General features: G+C 42.5%; 3 protein-coding genes and 1 long non-coding RNA gene across 8 annotated transcripts; 1 reads left to right on the forward strand and 3 right to left on the reverse strand.

The window, feature by feature from the left end:
* On the forward strand, positions 1-5,629 carry LOC114802305 (uncharacterized). Its single transcript, XR_003751704.1, has 10 exons — positions 1-55; positions 179-261; positions 660-754; positions 1,226-1,292; positions 1,412-1,508; positions 3,906-4,084; positions 4,178-4,354; positions 4,474-4,610; positions 4,708-5,009; positions 5,290-5,629. It is a non-coding gene; the product is annotated as an uncharacterized LOC114802305 (long non-coding RNA).
* Positions 5,630-5,843: 214 nt separating this feature from the next.
* LOC114802304 (probable uridine nucleosidase 1) lies at positions 5,844-7,890 on the reverse strand. Of its 3 annotated transcripts, none has more exons than XM_029001077.1 (6): positions 7,524-7,890; positions 7,241-7,442; positions 6,978-7,163; positions 6,747-6,858; positions 6,549-6,685; positions 6,022-6,378 (listed from the first exon to the last, which is right to left on the reverse strand). In XM_029001077.1, exons 2-6 carry the CDS (start codon positions 7,421-7,423, stop codon positions 6,022-6,024), a joined length of 975 nt encoding a protein of 324 aa, XP_028856910.1. In that variant the 5' UTR covers positions 7,424-7,442; positions 7,524-7,890. The 3 variants fall into 3 exon arrangements, with proteins under 3 accessions (XP_028856911.1, XP_028856910.1, XP_028856909.1); XM_029001076.1 differs by having other exon boundaries at positions 7,520-7,890; XM_029001078.1 differs by lacking the exon at positions 7,524-7,890 and having other exon boundaries at positions 5,844-6,378; positions 7,241-7,423.
* Positions 7,891-7,932: 42 nt separating this feature from the next.
* Positions 7,933-12,324, reverse strand: LOC114802311 (uncharacterized). 3 transcript variants are annotated; one of them, XM_029001089.1, is made up of 4 exons: positions 11,992-12,324; positions 11,782-11,822; positions 11,023-11,366; positions 7,933-8,626 (listed from the first exon to the last, which is right to left on the reverse strand). In XM_029001089.1, the coding sequence occupies exons 1-4, from the start codon at positions 12,048-12,050 to the stop codon at positions 8,390-8,392; spliced, it is 681 nt and encodes a 226-aa protein (XP_028856922.1). In that variant the 5' UTR covers positions 12,051-12,324; the 3' UTR covers positions 7,933-8,389. The 3 variants fall into 3 exon arrangements, 2 of the variants coding, with proteins under 2 accessions (XP_028856922.1, XP_028856923.1); XM_029001090.1 differs by lacking the exon at positions 7,933-8,626 and adding an exon at positions 8,627-8,657; XR_003751705.1 differs by lacking the exon at positions 11,782-11,822 and having other exon boundaries at positions 7,933-11,366.
* A 7,568-nt stretch (positions 12,325-19,892) lies between these two features.
* LOC114802231 (mitogen-activated protein kinase kinase kinase kinase 1-like) lies at positions 19,893-23,885 on the reverse strand. Its single transcript, XM_029000944.1, has 13 exons — positions 23,799-23,885; positions 22,447-22,507; positions 22,133-22,217; positions 21,958-22,031; positions 21,817-21,872; positions 21,666-21,713; positions 21,487-21,529; positions 21,286-21,355; positions 21,092-21,205; positions 20,863-20,904; positions 20,711-20,786; positions 20,509-20,574; positions 19,893-20,327 (listed from the first exon to the last, which is right to left on the reverse strand). Exons 1-13 carry the CDS (start codon positions 23,883-23,885, stop codon positions 19,893-19,895), a joined length of 1,257 nt encoding a protein of 418 aa, XP_028856777.1.
* Between the last annotated feature and the right edge of the window lie 2,261 nt (positions 23,886-26,146).

Below are 26,146 nucleotides of genomic sequence, written 5' to 3' on the forward strand. Positions count from 1 at the left end.
CGTCACAAACCCCGGCCCACACTACAACCCGCACACCAGAGGGACTGAGGCGCAGGTGTAGTAATGCACGTTGTTGGTGTATTTAAATACAGATATTCATGTTATTCAAGTAGAATTAATACATTTACTCCATTACAGCAAATATCTATTCTCTCTATTCCACTATATTTCTACACAGCATTGTGTTTTCACGACCGAGGCTGGGTGAAGGAAGATGGACGCTGAAGTCGTCAAATAAAATAAAGTTTATTGTTACACAAAGTAAGAAATAAAGCAGCACACCTTGCGCTGAACTGTCTTTATTCCCCGAATCCGTCTCAGTCCGTCGCTGGCTCTTCTAAGTCAGAAGTCGCAAATGTAATGATTTCAGATTTGTTAGACGCAGCCACAAAATATAGTCGTGGCAGTAAGATAAATTAAACACTTCTTTTCGCACATCGCCATAAACAGAGCAACTCTGTACGCAAAGTTCAGGTAAGAATAACAGATTTTTGGTCAATGTTAAATAGTTAAGGGAACTACACTACCCATAATCCTCATCTTACGAGTAGCGAGGCAAACTGACCTTAACGCAGTTTTGCACAATTTATTACAAAGTAAAACTAAATTTAAACTGATCACAAAGGATTGACTTGTAAACTAAAAAAAGCTAGTTTCAGCTCAACAGCTCTTGACAGAAGATCGCTGATTGGACGTTCAACTCGCAATACATGATGGGACACGAAATTCACGCCGTACGTGGCTTCGCGGCCAGGTAAGTTGAATCAAACACTTCTTATCGTTTTGATGTATAAAATAAAATGTCTTTCATAAAAGTAGTTTAGAGGGAAATCTAGAGGGAAATTTAAAGAGAACTTGTTGTTAAACAAAAGTGCCCTTTCTTTGATTGTTTCTTGCATGTTTTTTTTTTTTTTGTATTTTTCTCTTAACAAATTTGTTTAGTATTCAAACTGATCTTTTTGTCCTGGTTTTGAGTTATGCTACCGTAAGCACACAGAAAAAAAAAAAAACAGGATGCTGTTGCAGGTTTACATGCTACCTGCTTTCTGGTCGGTTCTAACAAAAGTGACTTCAATAAAAGCACCAGTCAAAGTGGAGAATCTTATGTAAAATGTCTTGTTGCAATAATATGGATAATTTCATGTCCTGACTATGATTATTAAAAAAGTTGTAATTGACCTATTTTTATGTTTTTCTGTTATGTCTTAATCTTTTACTGTCATAGGTTTAGCTTTGTGTGCAATACCAGCATTGATACAAAAACACTGACGTTGCAGGTCCCCAGACGTCAGGTGAGTATCTGTCACCTTTCAGTTCTGTTTAGTAACAGCATCTGCTACTTTATACTTTCCTTTTTTTAAAGAGTAAATAACTTATTTTGTTTGTTCCACCGTTTACCGTTTTCCACCAGTCCCCTGCAGCAAAGAGGAGCACCAGGGTTCTGAGGTTCCCTGAAGCCCACTGTTCACAACCTACAGCTGATGCCTGGTGAGCTGAAGTCAGTGAGGGTGAGATTTACTCCTGCCAACAACCATGGTGTCTCCTCCCTGCTGATCATCATGATTCGGTCTGAGTCAGTATTGTAAATGCAAAATGTCTTTGCCATGTCAGGACAGTGCACTCAGACACATTTAGTTTTGATTCTGGACCTAGATGTGAACTTGATGAACTTTGGTCTGGTTGGATACTGCTTTTGGTAGTTTTGAATGACAACAGATGACAATTTGAATGACAAGTATGTGTGGCAGTCATTCTATCATTTCAGGAACAACCTAAATGTGTTGGACCTGATTGTGGTTTATGGTCAGGGCACCATGGAAAGGGTGGCTTGAAAGTCTCCAGGTCCCAGCAGCTCTCTGAGATTTAAGATGACCGAAGGACTACTTAGAAACTGCGAATGTGAGCATATACTTTGAGATTTTGGAACTGAAGCGATCACAGCAGGCTTTCCAACCACATCAGACAATATATTTCTTTCTTCAAGACATTATGCTATTAAGAACAAAATAATGCTTCTATATAATGGTTTTGGTTTCCAAAATATTCAGATTATGTGTTATTGGCACTCAAGAATCTTTAAACTCAATTTAAGTGATCTTTTTGTGTTTTAATGTGTGTGTGTGTGTGTGTGTGTGTGTGTGTGTGTGTTTATGTTGCCTTATGCGACTGTCCTTCTGTCTAAATGAAGATCTGGGTTTTTTATCTTGACAGGTTTACACCAGACTTCACGTCTTCACAAAGCTCAGTACAGTTGGGGGGGCAGAGTTTGCGTTTGTGTTGAATGCATCACTGCCCTACCTACATGCTACCAATATGTAAAAATGTGCTTCCTCGGCCCAGCTGGGAGTTGAGGCTCTACATCATTGTTTTGGTGCTCATTAAATGTTCTGATTGAATGTGATCATGGAGATCATACATACTATGATTATCTCCACAAAGTATGACTATGTTACAGTGTCCTTTGGAAAGTGGTAGAGTTTCAGTGGACTCTAGTGACTGATCCAGATCAGGCGCTGAGCACTTTACACTTCTGCAAATCAAGGACACCAGTCAGCTAACAAACTACAAGACAGGGAGCACCAAGCAGGAGCAGGTGTTGCCCCATGACCTCTTGGACGGTCCCCAAAGAGTCCACAGCTCTGATGATCAAGGCTTCAGCCAGCTGCTTATGGCCATGGACAGAGACTTGAACTGACCCTCCTTGTCAGCACCACACAAAACAAAGCTCTCATCTTTCACCGGTGAACATTGTTGTCTTTTAATGGTTTGTGTAGTGCTGCACAATTAATCTAATCGCAATCGTAATCGCGATGTCAGTCTGTGCGATTACATGAACGCAAAAGATGCAATTTAAATGATTAGTACATGGATTGGATCGGATATGTTGCCGATCCATTCTCATTCTCTCAAAGTTGGCGAGCTGACTGAAGTCTCACATCTCACGTCTCGCATCTCAGTCGGATGTGACGTGTTTGGTCACACGACTTTCGATTTGGAGACATATGGGTAGACGGCGCATGACGAGCTGCATCGTACGTCAACGTCACCGCCATATTGCGAGAGGCTCTGCAGTGGAGTGAAGCATATGCATGTCTATGGAGAAAAGTGCTAAAAATGCCTCACTCTTGTGCTGCTTGGGGCTGTACAAACCGCTGTACGCTCCAAACCAGATCCCAGGGGATTACATTTCATAGGTAAAGCGGGACAAGTGTTTTGAATATATTTGGCCATTATAAAATCCTGTTTCATAAGTCTTAACCTTAGCTAAGCTAGGATAAGCTAGCGAAGCTATGCATTCCTGTGTTCAAGTCATCCTCCAAACAACGTTTTGGCTAAACGTAGGCATTAACTATTTAGACTGTCCTTAGCTGTTTAGGTAACTTTTTTCAAACTTTGAAGGTTTCCTAAAGAAATTCACCTCAGTTTACAAATCTTAACCTTAGCTAAGCTAGCAAAGCTATGCATCCCTGTGTTCAAGTCAGCCTCCAAATAATGTTTTGGTTAAACGTAAGAACTATAATACGGGATTTTATAATGGCCAAATATAATCAAAACAGTTGTTTAGCCTTACCAGGGTTTGTCGTTCGACAGTAATGTAAAGAGTTTTTTGTGATTTTTTTTTTTTTTTTTTGTGATTATTTTATATTTGTAGAATATTGTATTTTGAAAGCACTGGGCATTTCAGGTTGTTATAAGTAGTTTGTATGTTTCACTTTGAAATTAAACATTTCACTATTAGTTTGCGACTTTTCATTGATATACAAGCAAGTGTCCTTTATCATATCGCAATCGCATATCGCAATATTGATCTCAATAATCACAATATGTCTTTTTCCCCAAATCGTGCAGCCCTAGGTTTGTGTCTTTATCTATTCTTTATATTATCTATTCTTTACTCTTTTTAGTACTGGAATTGAAAGGGAAGGCTCGAGGTAAAACAAAGAAGAAGAGGGAAGAGAAGGGGAAAACAGCCAAGGGAAAGGTTGAGCGAGATGAGCAAAATGAAGCCCTGGCTGAAAATGAAGACAGCTCCTCAACTACCACGGAAATGTCCAACCATGACGTGGACAGCAGCATAAGAGAGGTGCTTGTTCACAAAGTGACAAAACCGTGCTGTCTTCTAACCTTCTTACTACATGTTGTTGAGTCTTTGTCACTGCATGTGTTTTATATCCAGGAGTTAAAAGGCCAAGATAAAAATGAAATGTCCTCCACCAAACCCAAAGCAAACAAGCCAAAGCAAAGAAGGACAACCAGACTGATCAATCCAGTTTGTTTGTGAACTTTGGCAGTAGTGACGTCCTGTCCAGGTCCCTGGAGCTCCCTTGTGTCACACCTGTGGAAAGTACACAGCGTAAGACCGTCATACCTAGAACCGAGAGCGCTACTGAAGCAGAAAGGAGGGTACTGACGTTGACCCATCTCTGTGCTTCTCATGGATGTTGACACTTCTCTCTCATTTTTTCTGCTCAGGGGCCACTAGAAAGATGAAAGTTCCCTGAAAACGTTTGTGTCTAACAGCCCAATACTGGGCCAAAGCAGTGGTTCTGAGGGAGGGAAAGAGTCCCCTACACCCAAATGGGACATTCCAATTCACCTACTGTGTAACCGTAAGTTCTGGACTGGACATTTTTTTTAGCCTTTTCGGGTTTCTTCTGTAAGTGGTTGTCAGCATCTCAGCACCTCCACCTCCACCATTCTTTGCAGAAGCAGACAGCCTTTGGCAGATCTCCAAACAGACCATGAATGCAGATCCCGTTCTGAAAAGACCCCTGTCAGACATTAGCACAGCATGCTCGGTTCATCTCCCAGTTTCAATGCATGATGATGCCGTGTGGCGGTGGTGGTTTTGAAAAATCAGAACTACATTGCACTGTTTGTACATCCAGCTGTACATTTTACATGTTAATTTCAGTCTTGTGCCTGTGTGTCTGTATGGTCCAGTGATAGAAAGTCTACCTCACACTGTCTCTGTGGAACCTGATGGCTCTGAAACAGCCGCCACCCAGGTAACCCAGAGCCCATCCACCATGCTTGGATGAACAAATGTGTTTGCATGAATTTGTTGGTTTTAAGAACCTCTTTTGAAAATCATGTTACTATTATTTTTACTGATGACCAATACATTAAAACGAGTCAAGCTGGAACCAGTATTATGATACTATGTAAAGTGAAGAATGGAGTCACAGTAGCAACCACACTAGCACTGGAATTTACAATCAGGAACAATGTGCTCTTCATACACGATAAAGGTCAGGGCTTCTCTGATCTTCTCTGTGCCTCCGCTAGTCCATCCTGAGCCACAGCTGCAACCCCTGGGTCACCAAACCTTTCAGCATCTCCATCTGGACAAACAGCGCAGACTCATCCCTGCACTCCTTAAACCCTCCCACCAGCCTGGTTCCTCCTGCTCCAGCCCCCGTTGATGCTAGCTGCACCTACAACCCCTGGAGCATTTGGACATCTTCCCAATCCTCCCAGTGCCGGTGGACCCCTGTCCCTTGACCCAGCAACTTCAACAGAATTGGCACCTGAGCCATTGTTTGCTTCAAACAATGCCATATAATGCCATGTTTTTTCCCTTTAACTGCCCCTACATTAAGTTATTTTAAGCCGGTTTCCAAGTGAATGACATACAAATTATTTTAAATTAATTACTGTCAAGTATGTAAAAGCTATATAGCGAGTGTAATACAGAAAACTCTGCTGCCCTTGTCAACATTTTGCGCTTTTATGGTTTTACACAGCTATAGATGGATATGGCCATATGGGATAAGTGCTGCATCACTTTAAAATGAACATCTGTATGTTTTTTAATAATAAAGTTATGTCCACATGTATTTGACACAGACATTTATTTGACCTTTTTTCTAATTGGATTTTAACTGTTGTCAATGCTACTTGAATTTCAGTTGTAATGTCTAATTCACAATCCATGCAGAATATGCACAAGGGAACTAAAATGTGCATTTCTCTGGCAACTGTATGTAACGACGAGAAGTTTATTGTTACGAATTTGACTTAAGGCTGATTTAGGGATGCCATGAGTAGCTTGCAGAACTTCGTTTGGTCGCATGACTTCATGACTGACGCACTGTGGCTTTTCTTCAGCATGTTGGTGGGGTCCAGCGCCAGCATGCCACGTCCCAAGCTCCCCTGCAGCTCCACGCGCACAGGGCACTGGATGCTGTCGGTCACTGTCCTTTGGTCAATGCATGCAGCCACTGCAAATGAATCATAGGGCACAAAGCCTTGTCCAAAGTGCACATCCCTGTTATTCTCACCAAACGTCTTAGAGAAGGCCCAGCACTTTGAAGTGATGAGCTTCATGAATTTAGCTGCGGCTGTGTCTTGGTTCACCATGTCTTCAAAAAAGTCCTGGAACATTAATGCATCTTATGATGTCATATAAACAAGAGTAGAATACATTCACATAGATTTTAAAAGAACTCTATTGTTGGTTAATGCTTGTCACACGTAAAAGCATCCAATGGGATTTCTAACCACTTGATTACAGCGCAAATTTAAAAAATACATACAGATCTTACCCAAGGCAGTGTATTTCTGCAGGTAAATTCCCATGTTGCTATATGTGTGGGACAGAGGTATTCCTCCAGGACTACATATGCCGATTCTGGATCCATTACAAAGTTAAATTCTGCACATGGAGTCATGTTCCCTTTTCCTGAAAACAAAGCCACACATTCAAGTCTGTACAGGGAAGTGACTTCACATTGTGCTCTTACCTTCCATATTTCCTCCCATAATGTAAAGATCCTTCAAATTACGAGGAAAAGTGGGGTCCAGCCTGACTGCCATGGCCAGATTTGTTAATGGACCAACCGCCACCAGAGAAATCTACGGAAAGCAAAAGACCCGACTCTCTTGAAATTTTAGAATTTTAGAAAAATAAAATTTAAGTTAGCACAAATGGCATTAATGGAAAAAATCACCATATTAAAAGATCTAGCAGTCACCTTTCCCTGGTTTTCAGATGCTAGTCTGATCATGGCGAGAGCAGCATGCTCTTTCTGGATTTTATCCTTCCACACCTCCGAGTCTCTGTCCTCCAGAACATCTCCCAGGCCATCTGTTCCAAAGTGGTCGGTAAAGTCATTTTTACCACCTACCAGGGGACAGCAGGCCCCTCGAAACACTTGAATCTAGGTTAGAAAGTCAGAGTTAGTCCGGGTGCACAGAGAACAGCACAGACACAGAACAGTTTGTGATTCGTACCAACCTCCGAACGTTCACAGACAGACAGAACTTTAACCACGTTCTGGCAAACATAGTCCACAGTGGTGTTCCCAAAGCAACAGGTTATCCCCACAACCTTCACAGTGGGTTCTGCCAGGGCCATCATGATTGCTTGGGCATCGTCAATGCCACAATCAGTATCAATAAGCAACAGCTTTTGTGCCATGACACACGCTTATGAAATTCTAAAAGGCGAATGGTTCAGTATGAGAATGAATTTTGGGTGCAAATAATCATCAGATGAAATGTTGTCAGAACTTACCTGCCTTCAGACTGGTTATTCCTTTGAAGCCTTAATATGTTGCTCAGTTGTAGATCATTAACTTCAATCTGTTTCTGCTTTCACTTGTGTAAAAGTTTACAGGGTTCAAAGTCCCCAGCAGTGTAACTTTCTGGCATCTGTCTCTGGGGTCCAATTCCTCCAATATATGTGTTATCGAACACAGAGGGTCTCATGTATAGTGATTTAATTGAGTGCTCTAGCTTGTTTAAGCATTTCCAACACATATTTCATTCAAACATCAAGCCATCAGTGTTTTATACCTAAGTACAGTTAGCAATGAATTCTGTATTCGACAGACATTAATAGAACCGCCTCTGCTTCAGGTTGGCTTACCATGAAGTTGACCTCCACCTTAGCCAACCCCCACCCCACCCCCCCACTCTTACCTTCAGTTCAAACGTGGTACAGAAATAGAAGAGTGAAAATATCAATACCATTGTGATAGTACCAATCCAATACTGATACCAACTTGGTACCGATTTTTAGGATCAATCCACATCCTGAAATTTTTCTTGTAATGTGTACTATGAAAGATTGTATTCATGCAGGGGTTGTAGTAGCCTAGTGGGTAACACACTCGCCTATGAACCAGAAGACCCAGGTTCAAACCCCGCTTACTACCAGAGAGAGACACACACAAACACAACAGAAAACACCCATAGTCTGCCACGGGACGTCACACCCCCACCACCCAAAATCAACGTACTATGTTGATTCACCCAAAAAAACCCTAAAAGGCCCGTGACAAGGCGTCAGCCAAAACGTTGTCCGTCCCACGTTTGTACTTAATTTCTAAATTGAAACCATGCAAAACCAAGGACCAGCGCATAATATGCTGATTTGTGTTTTTCATCTGAGATAAAAACACCAGGGGATTGTGGTCAGTAAAAACGAAAACAGGTTGTGTGGTAGACCCAATGTATACTTGGCTAGCGCCTCCTTTTCAATGGTGCTGTAGTTCACCTGATGTTTTAAGAACTTTTTTGAGAAGAAGCAGATGGGATGATCAACTCCATCCGCATCTTCCTGTAACAGCACAGGCCCAGCTCCAACAGCACTGGCATCCACCTCCAGTTTGAAAGGGCGCTGGAAGTCAGGAGCAGCAAGAACAGGGGAACTGCAAAGAAGGGTTTTCACAGACATAAAAGCATTCTGGCATTCATCGTTCCAACTAAACTGTACTCTGCCTCGCAGCAGTTCAGTCAACGGACACACTACCTCCGAAAAGTTTTTACAAAAAGCCCGGTAGTATCCAGCCATTCCCTAAAATCGGCGCAGTTCCCTTTTCGATGTGGGAACTGGGAAGGCAAGAATGGCCTGAATCTTAGCCATCACAGGTTTTACCTGGCCTTGACCCACCTCTTTACCTAGGTAAGTCACAGTGGCTTTGCCGAACTCACACTTCGCCAAGTTCAAAGTCAGCGATGCATCCTGCAGCCGCTTGAACACAGCTGTCAGAGTGTGGACCAAGTGGACGAATAGACAATAATGTCATCTAAATAAGCGTCACAGTTTTTAATTCCACAAAGCACTTTAGCCATTAGACGCTGAAAAGTCGCTGGTGCATTACGTAACCCAAAAGGCATAACCGTATATTCTAAGAAATTATCCGGTGTGACTAAAGCAGAAATTTCAGAAGCTCGGGGAGTCAACGGAACTTGCCAGTAACCACGAAGCAAGTCTAATTTACTGACAATACGAGCCGAACCAACCCTATCAACACAATCTTCCATTCGGGGCAATGGAAATGAATCGGGTCTAGTTACTGCATTTACTTTTCTGTAATCAGTACAGAAACGAACTGTACCATCAGGCTTAGGTACTAACAGACAGGGACTACTCCATGGACTACAGCTTGGCACTGAGAACCCATGTTCCAACAAATAATCAACCTCAGACTGCATTACCGTACGCTTAGTGGGATTTAGTCTGTACGGGTGCTGTCTGATTGGGGCATGTTCACCAACATCAATGTCATGCTTTAATACTGTAGTACATGACGGAACATCACCAAACAATATCTTATATGTCCAAATTAAAATCATAACCTGCTCCCGTTCGTTAAGAGGCAAATGTGACAGATGTGCATCTAAGTTTTGTAAGATCACACTGTTGTGTAATCTGGGCGAAGACACAGGAACATTTCCTAGATGTAACCCATCCTCCTCGGGAGAATATGCATTCAGCAGGGGCATAGAAGCCACAGATAACACAGCAGCTCCTTTACCTTTCACTGTCTCTCATAACGTATTTCTTGAGCATGTTCACATGACATACACGCATTTTACGTTTACGGTCAGGAGTGCGAACAACGTAATCAGTGTCACTTAACTGGGACTCCACCACATAAGGACCTGAGAATTTTGCTTAGAGAGCAGACCACATTAGTGGTAATAAAACCAGAACTCTTATCACCCGGCTGAAAAGATCGAGAGACTGCTTTCTGATCATATCGGGCTTTCATAGACCCTTGTGCATGTTGTAAGGAAGCTCGAGCAGTAGCACAAGCATTATGAAGCCGTTCCCGAAAGGAACTGACATGATCCAGCACATTAGTCTCTGTCAATGGTTCAGCTACCCAGGCTTCTTTAAGAAGCTTGAGTGGACCACGCACGGTGTGACCGAATACAAGGTCAGCAGGGCTGAATCCCAAAGACTCCTGAACAACAATAGTGGGAGACCATCATCCCACTCTTTAGCCGAAGCTAAGCAATAAGTACGGAGCATGGACTTCAGAGTTTGGTGAAAACGTTCCAATGCTCCTTGTGACTGAGGATGGTAAGCACTTGATACCAGATGCTTTATTTGTAATTCCTCCAAAACTTGCTTAAAAAGGCGAGACAGGAAATTCGAACCTTGGTCCGTTTGGACCAATTTTGGAAGTCCAAAAGTAGAAAAGAACGTCACTAAGGCTCTCACTATATTCTTAGCCTTTAGTGAGCGTAACGGAACTGCTTCCGGGAAACTTGTGGCACTACATATTATCGTCAGCAAGTATTTAAAACCTGTTTTGGTACGAGGAAGTGGACCAACACAATCTAAAATTATCTTCGAAAATGGTTCTGTGAGGACAGGCACAGGACAGAGTGGCGCGGGCGGAATTGACTGGTTCGGTTTACCAGCCAATTGACAAACGTGACACGATCGACAATATTGAGCAACATCGGATTTCAACCCAGGCCAAAAGAAATGGCGCAAAATCTTGTTATATGTTTTTGTTATTCCTAAGTGTCCAGACATCACGTTGTCATGCCCTAAACACAGCACCTGAGACCGAAATTTAAGAGGAACCACCACTTGATATACTGAATTCCAACCTACGTCATCAGCAGTTGGAGGATTCCACTTCCTCATCAAGATCCCTTTATCCCAGAAAAAGGCTACCGAATTTGCAGTTATGTTGGCCTTGTCAACAACAGCCGAACGACACTGCGTTAAAGTAGAGTCTTTCGCTGCTCCTGGGATATAAGCGTTTTACTTACAGGCAGCGACATTGTTTCATCATCATGGACATTAACAGCGCACGTCCGCGGCGCTCCCTCTACCACTCCGCCGTCTGATGGCGCTGCACGGGAGACCAGAGGGTCAGAAACAGCCATAAACGTATCACACAGCTCATCCGTACTCTGCCGGCGTGTCTGCGCTCGGGTGACTGCACAAGCAGGGAAAACTGACTCATAACCCGGCACCACTGAAGAGGGTGGAACTGCAGGGTTATCGATGACCTCCGGAAGGGGAAGAACTTTCCCTCCAGCCAAATCGTTCCCAAGAGTAAGATCGATTCCCTGCATAGGCAGTTTGGGGTGCACTGCGACTTTGCACGAACCTGAAAATAAAGCACAGTGCAGGTTTAGAACGTGCAGTGGCACTTTAACGATGCCTAGTTCAATACCCCGCACCAGTACATAAGAGCCACAGAACGTGTCATCAGAAAAGGGCCAGACATTCGCTAAAACAAAAGACTGCGCAGCACCGGTGTCTCGTAAAATGCGCACTGGCACTGCACTACTGTTTCCAGCAGCTGCGGAAACTGTACCAGCAAGCACAAAAGGTTCATAGACAGGATCAACAATAGTGGGGACACTCACAGCAGACTGAACAAACCCAACCCCTTTTGGTGAGGATTTAGGAGGTGAACCATGCTTCTTTAAGAGTTTTGGGCATTTAGCGATGAGATGGCCGGTCTCGTGACAATAAAAACATGCGCGACCATCACTAAAGGAAACGGGTCGGATACTCACATCCCGTCGGAAACTCACATCCCGATCTGGTTTTCGTGAGACTGAATAAAACACAACTTTATGAGTAAGCACGAATTCATCTGCGCAGACGGATGCCTGCGCCAGCGTTGACACTTTCTGGTCGTTCAGATGAGTGGCAACAGCTTCCGAGACGCAGTTTTTAAATTCCTCCAAAAGGATTAATTCACGAAGCTGTTCCCACGTACTGACCTTACTGGAAACACACCACCGGTTAAACAAAGCTTCTTTCTCTCTGGCAAACTCCACATACGTAATTTGCTCACCCTTCCTAGACTTCCGGAATCTTTGACGGTACGCTTCCGGGACAAGTTCGTACGCGTTCAGAATTGAAGTCTTTACCACATCATAGTCAGAGCTCTGCTGCAAAGAAAGTGAAGAGTAAACTTCCTGAGCCTTGCCCACAAGAACACACTGCAGTAGCAGCGTCCAAACAACTTTAGGCCACTGTAAAGTTGTTGCTACTCGTTCAAAGTGACTAAAATATTTTTCCACCTCGTCCTCAGAAAATGGAGGCACCAGTCTAATATGTCAGCTGACATCGAAAACAGGGGTTTGCGACTCGACAGACAGGACAGACTTGGAAGCTAATTCAAGTTCGAGACGCTTTAATTCTAGGTCTTGTTCTTGACGTTCACGCTCAAACTGGCGTTCGCGATCACGTTCTTCCAACTCCATTTGCTTAAGGTGCAACTGGCGTTCGTGATCATGTTCTTCCAGTTACAATTGCTTGAGTTGTAGCTGATGCGCTAGTTCCTTTTCACGCAGCCCACGAGCTTCTCGGTCAGCTCACAGTTTTGCTGCTTCAAGCTGCATCTGCTTCTCTTGCAGTGACATTTCCTTTAACCGAATTTCACTAGAGAAACTCTCGCCGGACTCTTCCAAGCCCTCAGCAGAAAGTGGACTACCAGATTTAACACATGGTACCCCCTTTTCCACCAACCCGATTTTTAACGCTGTTACTAATAAGTCTTTCAACTTTCTATCGGCGCTGGCAATGGGTATGCCATAAAAGTCAGCTACACCCAATAGCTGCTCCTTGGTTAACTCTGCTAACATCTCATCGGAAGGGAACTCAACAAAACCCTCAAAACCTGTTGCCATAGTGACCTGTAATTCTAATCTCACAACAAAATATAAATTGAATTACTTGGTGAACCCACCAAAACAAAGAGAAACTACACAGACCCAACTACGGCTCACTGGGATGTATACCAGAGTCAGTCTGCTCCTGTGGGATTCTAGGAACTCCAGCTCCTAATCTACCTAACCAGCCAGCTACCTAAGATCTAGCTAGTCTTCAGGGAAGTTACCAGTTTTAGGCACCTTTAAACGCAAGCTCGCAACATTTCCAGTCTCTGACTGAGACAGAAATGCTCGACGCGTACCTCCCCCTGGATTTTCCCCCAAAAACAGTAAACCAAAACAACAAACAAACATAACAAACAGCGTCCGTTGGAAGGACCCGCTCAAGGCAGAACCCAGCTGGACAGCTCTACCTATCCAGAGTTCACCAGAAAACCCACATAAACAGAAAAAACTCACCCAGATGAGAACAGTTGCCAAGGTCCAGAGCCTACACAATATCCTACCTACGCGATAGGAAATCACGGACGAGCCCCCAAAATTTGTTACGTCCCCGGTCTAGGGTCAGGGACATAACAAATGGGACATAGGAGTATAAACTCCAAAACGACGCAACAACACTTAATGCTAATCTTTTATTACAAACAAAGACATTTAAACAACAACAGAAACACAAAACAGGTCTGGGCAGTCTAAGTCTTATCTTTTCGTCCTAATCCTTCACTTCACCAACAACATTCTTCTCTCACACCAACAGTCTATCTTCACCAACAAAGTCCTCTCTTCACCAAACACTCTCCTCCTCTTTTCACCAACTCCCCTCTTCTTCACCAAAGCAGCCACCATTTTGAATCCTCTTCCTGATTACAGCCCACTGTTACGTCCGCTGACGTATTTATTTTATGTTTATTGTATTGTAAACATGAATTGTCATGCTACACTATGTTGTGTTTCTCTCTCATCTTTTTCCCTTTTTTTCTTCCTCTCGTCTACCACACTTGGTGTAGCTCAGCTGTGCCTTATTGCACCAATCACTGCTGGATCCACATTGGCTAACGAGGGGAGCTCTGTGGAGTTAAAGGCTGCCGACACCTGAAGGACAGGGGAGGGTGTTTTGTGAGCAGAGAGCAGAGAGCAGAGAGCAGAGAGCAGAGAGCAGAGAGCAGAGAGCAGAGAGCAGAGAGCAGAGAGCAGAGAGCAGAGAGCAGAGAGCAGAGAGCAGAGAGCAGAGAGCAGAGAGCAGAGAGGCTTAGGAGAAGGTGCCCTCCTGCTTTCTGACCCGCTCACTAGAGGAGATTGTGTTTTCTCCTGCCTTAGACATTAGCTTGTGTGTTATTGCTTGTGTTATGTGTTAGCTTGTTATTTGTGCTAAGGTGCTAGCCTTAACTTCAACTTCACCCGTTGTCATCTTGTTAGTCATTACTACAGCCCCATTCCTACTCTTTTTCCGAAACTTGAGTTCTTTGTTTTGTTTACTTACTTATTTTAAGAAGGAGCAGTAGGGAGGAGGACTCCATTTACTTTTGGTCATCTTTTCTCATGTGTTGAGTTAGTAAGGGAGTCAGGTAAGACTTCTGTTGTTTATTTGATATTTTCTTTTGTGAGGTTACCTGAGTTTCTTTACCACTAAGTTAGAACTGTTATGTTTGTTATTTTGGCCTTGTTCCCTCCTGAAGTTGGTTTTGCTCCCTGTTTTGGATATTTGAGTTTGTAAATAAAATCTTTTTGTTTGGCATTTAAGAATAGTGTGATCTTTTCGGAGTGTTGGGACAGGGGAAAAGCAAATTAGACATTGTATTCAGGTTTGTAGATAAAAACCTGCTATCTTAATTCGTTTTGTTACTTCTCTTCCACCCCTAGACACGAGGAGAACGTAACAATTGGGGGCTCGTCCATCCATTTAGTTACTTGTGTATGTTTATATCACGTTTGTTTCCCGTATTGCTGAAGTATAAAGTTTGTGTGGCTGCTGTAGTCTTTGGTAGGGGAGGAGTCATATTAGTGGAAATATGGACTTTGATTTATTGAAGTTTACCTTATCTCCTTCTTTGGAAGAGTTTAATAACTGTAGAAAGGTAGATCTTATTTTGATAGCAGATTTTTATAATATCGCTGTTTCTAGGGCTGCTCGGAAACATGTGATTAAGGAAGAGTTATATGTTAAATTGGTGGAAACTGGCATCTTTCCTGATAAAGTTTTAGAGCAGAGGGATGAGGAAGATGTTGGTGCAGAGATTGACTCTAACTCCGTTACTAGTAATAAGTGTAGCGTTAGTAGATCCTCACGTAGCTGTGAGATTAAAGGAGCTTGATCTTGCTTTGAAAAAGCAAGAATACGAGACGCAAATGCTACGATTAAAAGCTCTTGAAGTTCAAGCTGATCATGATGTGAAATTATGCAGGCTTGAGGTAGAAGTGGAAACTTTGCGTAGTCGTCCAGTTCCTCTTCCTCGGGCTAGAGCGTCTTCTACTGGCGATAGTGGAATAACCGGTCCTGAATTTGACATAAGTAGGTATGTTAAATTGGTTCCGCCTTTCTGTGAGTCAGAGGTAGATGCCTACTTTGTAGCATTTGAGCGTGTGGCTGCAAAGTTAAACTGGCCAAAAGATATGTGTGCTTTACTACTGCAGTGTAACCTAGTAGGCAAAGCGCAGGAGGTGTGTGCTGCCTTACCAATTGAAGAGTCGTTAGACTATGATGCAGTGAAAGCAGTAGTATTGAGAGCATATGAGTTGGTTCCAGAAGCCTATAGACAGAGGTTTAGGGCATGTTTAAAGCAGCCCAAACAGACTCATGTGGAGTTTGCAAGGGAAAAGAAATTTCTGTTTGAGAAGTGGTGCCGCGCTTGTAAGATTACCACTTACGAGGAATTGCAAGAATTAATCATACTTGAAGATTTTAAGAATTGCTTACCGGAGAACGTTGTTCATTTAAATAAGCAAAAAGTATTCAAAATCACTGATGCGGCTGTGCTCGCTGACGAGTTCGCACTTACTCACTGAACCGTCTTTTCTTCGGTACGTCAGTTTAAAGCGCCTTTCGCCACGGAGTCCGTCATTCGTACTGTGCCTAATGGTAAAGTCAAAATGTCTGGTGGTGGAAAAGCAGTTTTAAAGGGCACAGAGAAGAGGAGGGTTCGTTTTTATTGTCTTGATCCTGGTCACATGATTGCTGAGTGTAGCGCTTGGAAGCAAAAGGCTAGACCTAAAAGTGCGGCGACTGTACAGGCAGTTCCTGATTCAGTTACCCAGGATGCTTCTTCATTTAGTCCTTTTATGCTGACAGGTTATGTGTCACTTGTAGGAGACTCTACAGTTAAGTGTGTTCAGATTTTAAGGGACACTGGATCGGCACAATCTCTCGTATTGGAGGATGTGTTACAGTTTTGTGATTCATCGTATGCAGGTGCCAACACGCTAGTGCGGGGTATCGAAATGGGATGTATTAGTATTCCTTTGCACACTTTTAACTTGAAGTCAGACTTAGTTTCAGGCCAAGTACAGATGGGGGTTTGTAAGAAGTTGCCCGTTGAGCATGTCAGTATCATATTGGGAAATGATCTTGCTGGTGGTACAGTTTTTCCCAGTCCAATTGTCGTAAGCAAGCCAGTAATTTCTGAGATACCAGATCTCTCTGTAACCTTTCCACTAGTTTTTCCAGCTTGTGTGGTTACAAGATCTCAATCGAAAAGTTTTCAGGATGTTATTGACTTGTCTGATTCTTTTCTGAATGTACCCCTTAAGCAGCTAGAGGGCAGGTTATCTGTTAAGGAGGATGGGATTGCGGAGCAGAAGCCCAAGTTTCCATTGGAGAAAGACTCTGTCGTGGTTAAGGAAAATTTGAGTGCTGCCCAGAAGTTAGAACCCACTCTAACAAATTGTATTAGTGCTGCAGTGGCAAGTGCTGACCTTGCGGTGGCAAGGGTGGGATATTTTTGGGATGATAAAATTTTAATGCGTAAATGGCAGCCAAAAGAAAGTGATGATTGGCAGATAGCGTATCAAATAGTTTTACCTTCCACTTACCGATCTCATGTGTTGAGGTTAGTGCATGAACATGTTCTCGCTGGTCATCTAGGTGTCACGAAGACATTTCAGCAAATTGTGAAACATTTTTATTGGCCTGGTGTGAAAGGTGATGTTTCACGATTTTGTAGGTCATGTGATGTTTGTCAACGTGCAGGAAAGCCTAATCAGACTGTTCCTAAAGCTCCACTTCACCCGATTCCTGTCACTGGGGAACCGTTTGAGAGGTTGATAATTGACTGTGTAGGACCATTGCCTAAATCGAAACATGGGCACCAGTATATTTTAATACTTATGTGTGCTGCTACTCGCTACCCTGAAGCCGTACCTTTGCGTACATTGAAAGCACACGTAGTCTTGAAAGAGATCGTGAAGTTTTTTACTACATTCGGTCTGCCAAGAGTAATTCAGACAGACCAAGGCACAAATTTCACTTCTAAAGTGTTTGAGCAGCTGTTAAAAGAGCTGGGAGTTTCACACAAGTTGTCTAGTGCTTATCCAGAATCACAGGGTGTATTGGAATGCTTTCATCAGACGTTGAAGACTTTGTTGCGTACTTTTTGTACTGAGACTGGTAAAGATTGGGTAGATGGATTGCCGCTACTCATGTTTGCTGTGAGAGGGTCCGTTCAAGAATCTTTAGGGTTCAATCCTGCGGAACTTGTGTTCGCTCATACAGTTCGCGGACCTCTGAATTTGTTGAAAGAGCAGTTAACGGGTAAAGAGAGCGCCCCTATGTCTGTTCTTGATTATGTGAGTTATTTTCGTGAACGCTTACACAAAGCGTGTAGCCTGGCTAAGTCTCATCTTGCAGTAACCCAGTGTGACAAAACTAGACCTGTTAAAGGGTTACTGGCAGGTTCCCTTGACTACACGAGCGTGTGAAATCTCTGCGTTTGTCACCCCTGACAATTTTCTACAGTACAACTGTATGGCGTTTAGCATGCGAAATGCCCCAGCGACATTCCAGAGGCTCATGCAGAAAGTTTTGTCCGGACTGTGTAATTGTGAAGCATATTTGGATGACATTGTGGTTTACTCTTGTAATTGGGAAGACCATCTTACTAATTTGGACAGAGTGTTTGAAAGACTGTGTAGTGCTAACTTAACACTCAACTTAGCAAAGTGTGAGTTTGATAAAGCTGTGGTAACATACCTTGGAAAGAAAGTGGGCCAAGGCTGTGTAAGACCTGTGACAGCTAAAGTGATCGCTGTTACTGAATTTTCTAGTCCCCTTACTAAACGTCAGTTACGTAGGTTTTTAGGGATGGCTGGATACTATCGAGGTTTTTGCAAGAACTTCGCAACTGTGGTATCTCCCTTAACTGACTTGCTTAGCACAGAGAGAAAGTTTGTTTGGAATTCTCAGTGCGAAAATGCTTTTATTGCTGTGAAAGACCTTTTATGCAATGCTCCAATTCTCTCTGCCCCTAACTTTTCTCTTCCATTTAAGTTACAAATTGATGCAAGTGCTGTAGGTGCAGGTGCTGTCCTGGTACAGGAGGATGATGCTGGTGTCGAGCATCCTGTTTGTTACTTCTCCAAGAAGTTCTCCAAGTGTCAGAGAAACTACAGCACTATTGAGAAAGAGGCTCTTGCCTTGGTATTATCACTTAAACATTTTGAAGTTTATGTGGGTGGGAGTTGTGTACCTCTCGTTGTTTTTACAGACCATAATCCTCTTGTGTTTATCTCCCGAATGTGCAACCTTAATCAACGTTTGATGCGTTGGTCATTGTTCCTTCAAGAATATAACCTTGATATCCACCACAAGAAAGGAGTGGAAAATGTGGTTGCAGATGCATTGTCCAGGGCTTGTGAGTTTGATGTTGGTGACTGAGAGTAATATTATGTCTGATGTTATAGTAATTTACAATCCATTGGTTGTAAGTTTGGTGATGGATGTGTTACGTCCTCTGACGTATTTATTTTATGTTTATTGTATTGTAAACATGAATTGTCATGCTACACTATGTTGTGTTTCTCTCTCATCTTTTTCCCTTTTTTTCTTCCTCTCGTCTACCACACTTGGTGTAGCTCAGCTGTGCCTTATTGCACCAATCACCGCTGGATCCACATTGGCTAACGAGGGGAGCTCTGTGGAGTTAAAGGCTGCCGACACCTGAAGGACAGGGGAGGGTGTTTTGGGCGCAGGCGCCCTCCTGCTTTCTGACCCGCTCACTAGAGGAGATTGTGTTTTCTCCTGCCTTAGACATTAGCTTGTGTGCTATTGCTTGTGCTATGTGTTAGCTTGTTATTTGTGCTAAGGTGCTAGCCTTAACTTCAACTTCACCCGTTGTCATCTTGTTACTACAGCCCCATTCCTACTCTTTTCCGAAACTTGAGCTCTTTGTTTTGTTTACTTACTTATTTTAAGAAGGAGCAGTAGGGAGGAGGACGCCATTTACTTTTGGTCATCTTTTCTCATGTGTTGAGTTAGTAAGGGAGTCAGGTAAGACTTCTGTTGTTTATTTGATATTTTCTTTTGTGAGGTTACCTGAGTTTCTTTACCACTAAGTTAGAACTGTTATGTTTGTTATTTTGGCCTTGTTCCCTCCTGAAGTTGGTTTTGCTCCCTGTTTTGGATATTTGAGTTTGTAAATAAAATCTTTTTGTTTGGCATTTAAGAATAGTGTGATCTTTTCGGAGTGTTGGGACAGGGGAAAAGCAAATTAGACATTGTATTCAGGTTTGTAGATTAAAAACCTGCTATCTTAATTCGTTTTGTTACTTCTCTTCCACCCCTAGACACGAGGAGAACGTAACACCACCAATCACGGCAGGAAGTGGGAGGAGTCCAATCATGGCTGATGAGGAGCCACCCTGCAACATTACAGAGACAGAAAGAGAGAGACACACACAAACACAACAGAAAACACCCATAGTCTGCCACGGGACGTCACAGTTACCCACTAGGCTACTACCACTCCACATGTAAATGTACAAAAATGTTGGCTTGGGCATGGCTTGGCTCAGCCTGGTCAAGAAATGTGGAAAGGTCGTGTCTCGGCAAAGGGCTTGGCTTGGTTCCGCTCAGCAGATGCGGGGCTTGGCTCTGCATGGGCGGGGCTTGGCTCGGCCTGGACGAGAAACATGAATGTGTCTTGGCCCAACCTGGGCTTGGTGTGGCAGGTGCATGGCCTGGTTATGGCCTGGTTCAAGGGGGACGTGGCTTGGCTTGGCCTGATTGTGGCTTGGCTCGGCCTGGGCGTGGTTTGGCTCAATGCGGTTTTGTTTGGGCCTGGTTGCTGGTCTTCTACGGGGCCTGGTTCAAGACTCAGCTCTTCCTTGCGGTAAGACAATACTATCTGTGAAGCAGACACAAATCCCTCAGACTCGTCTGCAGGGCCTGGCTGCTGGTCGTCTGCAGGGCCTGGCTGCTGCTGCTGCTGCTTCCTCTTCCACATCTTGTATTTCTGTAACCAGCCAGGGATTAAGTTAACACACAATACACAAATGCACTATAATAAGCGCTGGGTTTAAAATCACTTATTCTGTGTTCAAAGTTCTGTGTTCACCAAAATTCTCCTCTGAACACAAAGACTCAGGGATAAGGACTGGGTATTGGGTGAGAGAGAGGGGGGCCAACAGACTTACCTCATAGCACTCCAGCCAGAGAGCCATCTGATGTGGCTTTAGGTTTGATCCATTAACAAATGGATGCTGCGCACAGACACACACACAAACACACACACAGAGTGTTAGTACTGGTTTTAGTTTTATTTATATTATAAAATACGAGATCAAGGTATATGGGTATATGTCAGTAGAGTTACAATTCTGACTTGTGTTTCCTTACCAAAAGCAGCTCTTCAGCTGAAGGCTGCCTTCGTGGATCTACAGTAAGGACCTGATGGACAAAGTCCTCAAATGTCCTAGACCTGACAAGAAAACTGTCCGGATTCATTGCAATTTAGCTGTGTGTATGTATGCAATGAAGAAAACATTCACCAATTTCCTTCCTCTTTCACTTGTGAGATGAAGGCAGCTTTCCTGAAAACGCAGAGAAAGAAAGAGACACATCAGCCTTAAGAACAGACACACACACACACAAGGGACTACTGAATATACAGTTGGTCCAAATTTGTTAAGTAAACAGCATATGCTGTACTTGTGTTTCCATTTACTCTGCTGGCTATGAAAAGTGTGTGTGTGTGTGTGTGTGTGTGTGATTGTTTACCGGTGATGGTCCATGAAGCCGGAGGGATATTTGGCTGTTATGCCCAGTGACCAAATATCGCATTTCTGATTGTATGGGCCATTCTTCATCGGCCTGAAGACTTCGGGGGCCATCCTGTATGAGAACAGAGAAGTGAGCACAGAGAGACACACCACACACACAAGGATGAATATTTGGTTTTGAAAGAAACTTACCATTGGTAAGTACCTGCAGTCTGAAACGTGGCACCGGGGTCTGACAATTTGGCTGCCACACCCAGATCGCCTGCAGGAAGAGATGTTTAAACAGTCGTATTCACATTCTTTCTTCACCCATAAATCTAAACACATCCAGCTTCTTTATTGCACTTCACAGGAAGTGGTTGAAAAAAATTGTTTCTTGAAGTCAGTACTCACAGATGTTCACTTCGCCAACATTGTTTACAAGGACATTCTGTCCCTGTAGACCAACACACAGACACACACAAGTTAGCTATGACAGTACGCTAGTAATGAATAGTATTCTGTGTAAATATAGCTTCAAATCAGACAGTAAAGAACCCTCATAACTTTCAGATTGGTGTGTGATGAGATACCTTTATGTCACGATGCATGATCTGCTGGCCATGCAGGTACTTCAGCCCCTAGTGGACACAAAGAGGAAGTACATCACATACAGATCTGGAAAAAGTATTAAGTGTGGGTGTGTATGTGTGTGGGTGGGTTTGTTCGTGTAGGAATAATTACCCGTAAGACCTCCCGGCATACATAAGCCGTCTCCCCCTTGTAAAATGTGCCAAAATCTGTCCAGAAAACAAAGCAAACATGAAATGCCACCCTGAAAACACAGGAGAAGAAAACTCAGAGTGAACGGCACTGTAGTGTTACCTTTGTAGAGATCACGGAGAGACCCTCCACCACAGAACTCCATGGCTATAATGAGGGTCAGACCTTCCCCCTGCCTAAAGAAGAAGGACAAATGTTGAGTCTCGGTCAGTCACATGATCACAAGGTTTTAGAAACAGAAACTCTCAAGTTGTGAACAACATCTCTGGATTCTTACTGCAAGTAGGCGCCATGAAATTTGGTCACATTCTGATGGTTGCACTCCTGCAACCGGCGTATCTCTTGCAAGGGGTCAATGACAGCTTCAGAAAGACAGACAACACACATGTTTAGACAGGGTAAAAAGATAGGATATACACACAATCTATTACCAAGTCACTGCACTAATAAATTTCACATCACACACAGATATACAGACCCAAACAAAAAGCTCAGGGCAGAACTTTCAGCTGGACCACAACACTAAAGTTCTGTTGGGTCATGGTTAAATACAAATGACACTTTCTCACACACACACTGTATCTCTCTCACCTCCATCATCCCAGTGTACAGATTTCAAGGCCACAAGGTCCTTAGATTGACGCTTCTGAGCCTGCAGCACAAAGAGCAAAGAAAAGCATCAGCTGCTGTTCTACACATTCAAAAGCAAAACGTCTATTCATAGAAAGAACATAAGAATAAATCCATTTAGTTTTGAATTTATTAATGCACATTTTAAACAAATATGTGCATAAAATGTACAAAATCCAAAGGTATGCTACATCACTGTTTGTGGTGGTGTAAGAATTTTTAAATGTTTTTAAGTAAGTCATTGAAATGACCATCAAAAGATGAAAACATTTTAAAAGATGAAAACATTCTTATTTTTTCATCTGGGTTTATACCCAGGAAAACACACTTATAGGAGACATGAGCAAGCATTTATAGAAATGCATTGCATTGCTATGGAAACAAACTCACAGGCCAAGAATTAATATGTGGATGAAACAAATGTTGTCAATTCTACCAGTGGAACAGATAACTACAGATATATTAAAGGGTCAACAGCAGGCATTTGAGAATAAGTGGACAGCCTTCATCTACTATATTACAGATATGGACTTCACAGAGGAAGGAGAGGATGTGAGACAATATCACTGCAGTTCAAACCTCATTAATACTTTTGGTTTCTAAATATTTGCTTGCTTGTTACTTTTTTTTTTTGTTTTATGCTGCAGCTATTTTCTACCATTTTTAAAAGACAAGATCTGCAGCTGTATTTTGAATTCATATTAAAATTATGTCATCATTATGTAGATTTTCCTGCCCGTTACATGGACATGCACAACGTACAGGTCTGTACATGTTAAGTGGGAGATCAAATGGCAGCAACTCTGCAACGGTCCCGTACCAGGGGTTATCAATGGTTATAAATTTAAAGAATAAATATATTTATTTCATCAAAACTGCATCAAAATATTGTATCAGTTATATTGATATTGTTCCTAACTCAATATTTGTAAAATGTCCCTATCTTTATGTATTATTTCAGTAGAATTTTGTGTTAGTTATGTTCTTTTTAATCATACATGTATTTTAAAGAATGATGTCTTTTCACAGATGACCAGACTCCAATATTCTTGAATCAGCACGTATCTATCTGGTATTCAGCCTTGTGTATGCGGCATGATGGAAGAGTTACGCTTTGGGTGGAGCATTTACATTTACAACATTTATTAGGCGCCCTTATCCAGAGCAATCAGTAGAGACAGGGACAGTCCTCCTAGAGACACTCAGGGTTAAGTGTCTTGCTCAGAGACACAATGGTAGTAAGTGGGTTTGAATCTGGGACTTCTGGCTCCTCAGATTGTTCACATCCAATGTAATTGCAAGTTTGACCTTACCTTGACCACATGCCCAAAAGCCCCACACCCGAGGGACTCCAGGAGTTTAAAATCCTCATGGACATCATGACCGAAGTCTATGTCCATGGTGTTCAATGACAATCCTGGTCCTGATGATCTGGATGTATATGATCTCAGTGATGCTCTGTCGCTTTATTTGCTTGCTATCAGCTCGCTCAATGCTCACTTTCGCTCGCAATTCCCTGAGTAAGATACAGAAGAACATTCATTTTAAGACCTGGGACTCTGGGTGCTTCTGTGAATTACAGGAGATTAGCAATTGAGTCAGTGACTTCTGGTTACCATGGCAACCGATGATCAACACAGAAATTCAGCAATGAGCATCAAACATTTACTCATGGAAACACGTCCATAAACAATACTCAATATTAAAATTAATTTTATATACTTTCTGTGAACTTCAGTCAAGAATCCATTTACCTGGGGTAAATGGATACATTTTTCCCCCTCCACACACTTTACTATTACAGTACTAACAAAATGCATAGTTGCTAAATCAAAATAAGATGTGTTTCAGCTACTGGCATCTCACTTTAAAACCTACTAGCGTTAAATCCGCGTCAGTAATGCTGACAAAAATTAATTCGAACATTTCATCATGGAGACAATCCATAATATGAAAATTAACTTTAAACAGAAGCTAAATTTGACCTGTTTAACCATGTCTGGTTACCATGTCATGCCTCCAACACGATTAAATTAACTTTTTCCTGTGTGGATTCTGTAAAACATTATAAATATTTTATCAATTAAAAGAGCTGAACTTCACTCACCGCACTCGCCGAAGATGAAGAGTGGAGTGAGAGCGCCCTCTAGCGCAGCATCTTTTAAAACAGCCGGTCACGCGCAAATTTGAATTGTGCATTTGCGCTCTGAATTTAAAAACAGTTGGTCTGTTTGTTTTTAAAAGTTGTATTGGAGCGAGGCATTTGCGCTCTATGTGTTTGGGCGCCATTGACGCGACGCGTAAACAAATCCCTGCTGCTGCCACTAGATGGAGATAGCTGATGGGTGAAAATAACGCAGTAAAATACTGAAAAAATAAAGTATAAACCAAGATTTGTCCAAAACTTTAAAATGCACTTTAGTATCAGTGCATCGGATCTCCTGATGAGATTTTTCACCTGTTCACCACTCATATTCCGGTCATTTTTATTTCAGCTTTTCAGTGTATTGCAACTGGGAGCTTCTACCCCCCCCCCACCCCCCCCCCCCCCCCCCCCCCCCCCCCCCTTTTTTTTTTTTTTTTTTAAAGTGTATATAAATGTACCTGTACATTAAAGAGCCCTTAATCATCATCATTATTGTGTATATTAGGGTGGGTAGTGTGAAGCAACCCACCCATCAGAAGCTCCTTTATAAGTACTGTAATAAAGGTTAATCTGATCGGTTTTAATTATCTGGCAATCTGGAAACTTCATTATTCCCTGCATAAAAACATGGATATAAACATCAGATGCCGCGTTTAGCCTCTCAGCAGGCGTCAATAGCGCCGCCATATTTGGACGGGGTTCCAAATATGCGGATACCTATATACAGATTACATTATGAACATAAAATTATGCTATAATTTCAAAAACCGTTTCTTTATAAACACATTCATGTCTGACGAACCAAGACAATAAAAAATGCTTCTCAAAATTAAATGCCGCGCTACCCCGTCCCAAGATGGCAGCTCTGCTGACGCATTCGCTCCCTTAGACGCCCGTACTTAAGCGACATCTGGGGTATATATCTGCACAATTAGAGTAAAGCATCCGGAAAAAACATAATGTTCCACAGTTTTGTGACGTTGTTTTCTTTGAAACCTTTATTTGTACGTAAACTGAACAATCACTTGCAAAAAGCCTCCAATGTCGGCGTGCTTGTGCGAATCCCCAAGCAGACAGTAACCGAGTTACAACCTGAGCACGCTGAACGTGAACAACTTTTCCTTAAGCAGGTTACATTACAAAACGGATATCAATGTCTCGGAAAACAAAGGGTGAATATTATCACTTTTTCCGTGACTGTTCATGTTTGACTGGTGTGTGGGTCTCTTGTTTCAAATCTGGACACCCTAAATTAATTTATATTGGGAATGGGGCATAATATGTAGAAATATGTAATATGTAAACAGTACAAAAATGTATTTTTCTCTTCAGGCCTTTAAACCCCCTGTCTTCCTCTTTCACAAGGATTGCAAAGTTTCAGCAAGTCTTCACTTTTTAATCAGTTTGTGTGAAAATAAGACCTGAGGATGTTATTGACGTGAGTATTGTGAACTGTTTACGTGTTTGGCATGTCAACAGGTCCACAAATTATTTTCCATTAGTTTACTAATCTTA

The sequence above is a fragment of the Denticeps clupeoides genome, chromosome 13 (genome assembly GCF_900700375.1).
Source record: "Denticeps clupeoides chromosome 13, fDenClu1.1, whole genome shotgun sequence".
Taxonomy (NCBI): domain Eukaryota; kingdom Metazoa; phylum Chordata; class Actinopteri; order Clupeiformes; family Denticipitidae; genus Denticeps; species Denticeps clupeoides.

Excerpts from the sequence above, each read along its gene's own strand:
- LOC114802304 (XM_029001078.1), bottom strand. The coding sequence starts at position 7,423 with ATGGCACAAAAGCTGTTGCTTATTGATACTGATTGTGGCATTGACGAT. Across the intron at positions 7,164-7,240 it reads CTGTCTGTGAACGTTCGGAG|ATTCAAGTGTTTCGAGGGGC; the intron begins GTTGGTACGAAT and ends TTTCTAACCTAG. Across the intron at positions 6,379-6,548 it reads GCAGAAATACACTGCCTTGG|GACTTTTTTGAAGACATGGT; the intron begins GTAAGATCTGTA and ends TTAATGTTCCAG.
- LOC114802311 (XM_029001089.1), bottom strand. The coding sequence starts at position 12,050 with ATGTGGAGTTTGCCAGAGAGAAAGAAGCTTTGTTTAACCGGTGGTGTG. Across the intron at positions 11,367-11,781 it reads ATGTGAGTTTCCGACGGGAT|GTTCGTGCAAAGTCGCAGTG; the intron begins GTGAGTATCCGA and ends CTTTATTTTCAG. Across the intron at positions 8,627-11,022 it reads ATGAAACAATGTCGCTGCCT|CGCCCTTTCAAACTGGAGGT; the intron begins GTAAGTAAAACG and ends CCTGACTTCCAG.
- LOC114802231 (XM_029000944.1), bottom strand. The coding sequence starts at position 23,885 with ATGGACATAGACTTCGGTCATGATGTCCATGAGGATTTTAAACTCCTG. Across the intron at positions 21,714-21,816 it reads TATGCCGGGAGGTCTTACGG|GGGCTGAAGTACCTGCATGG; the intron begins GTAATTATTCCT and ends TGTGTCCACTAG. Across the intron at positions 21,530-21,665 it reads TCATGCATCGTGACATAAAG|GGACAGAATGTCCTTGTAAA; the intron begins GTATCTCATCAC and ends GTTGGTCTACAG.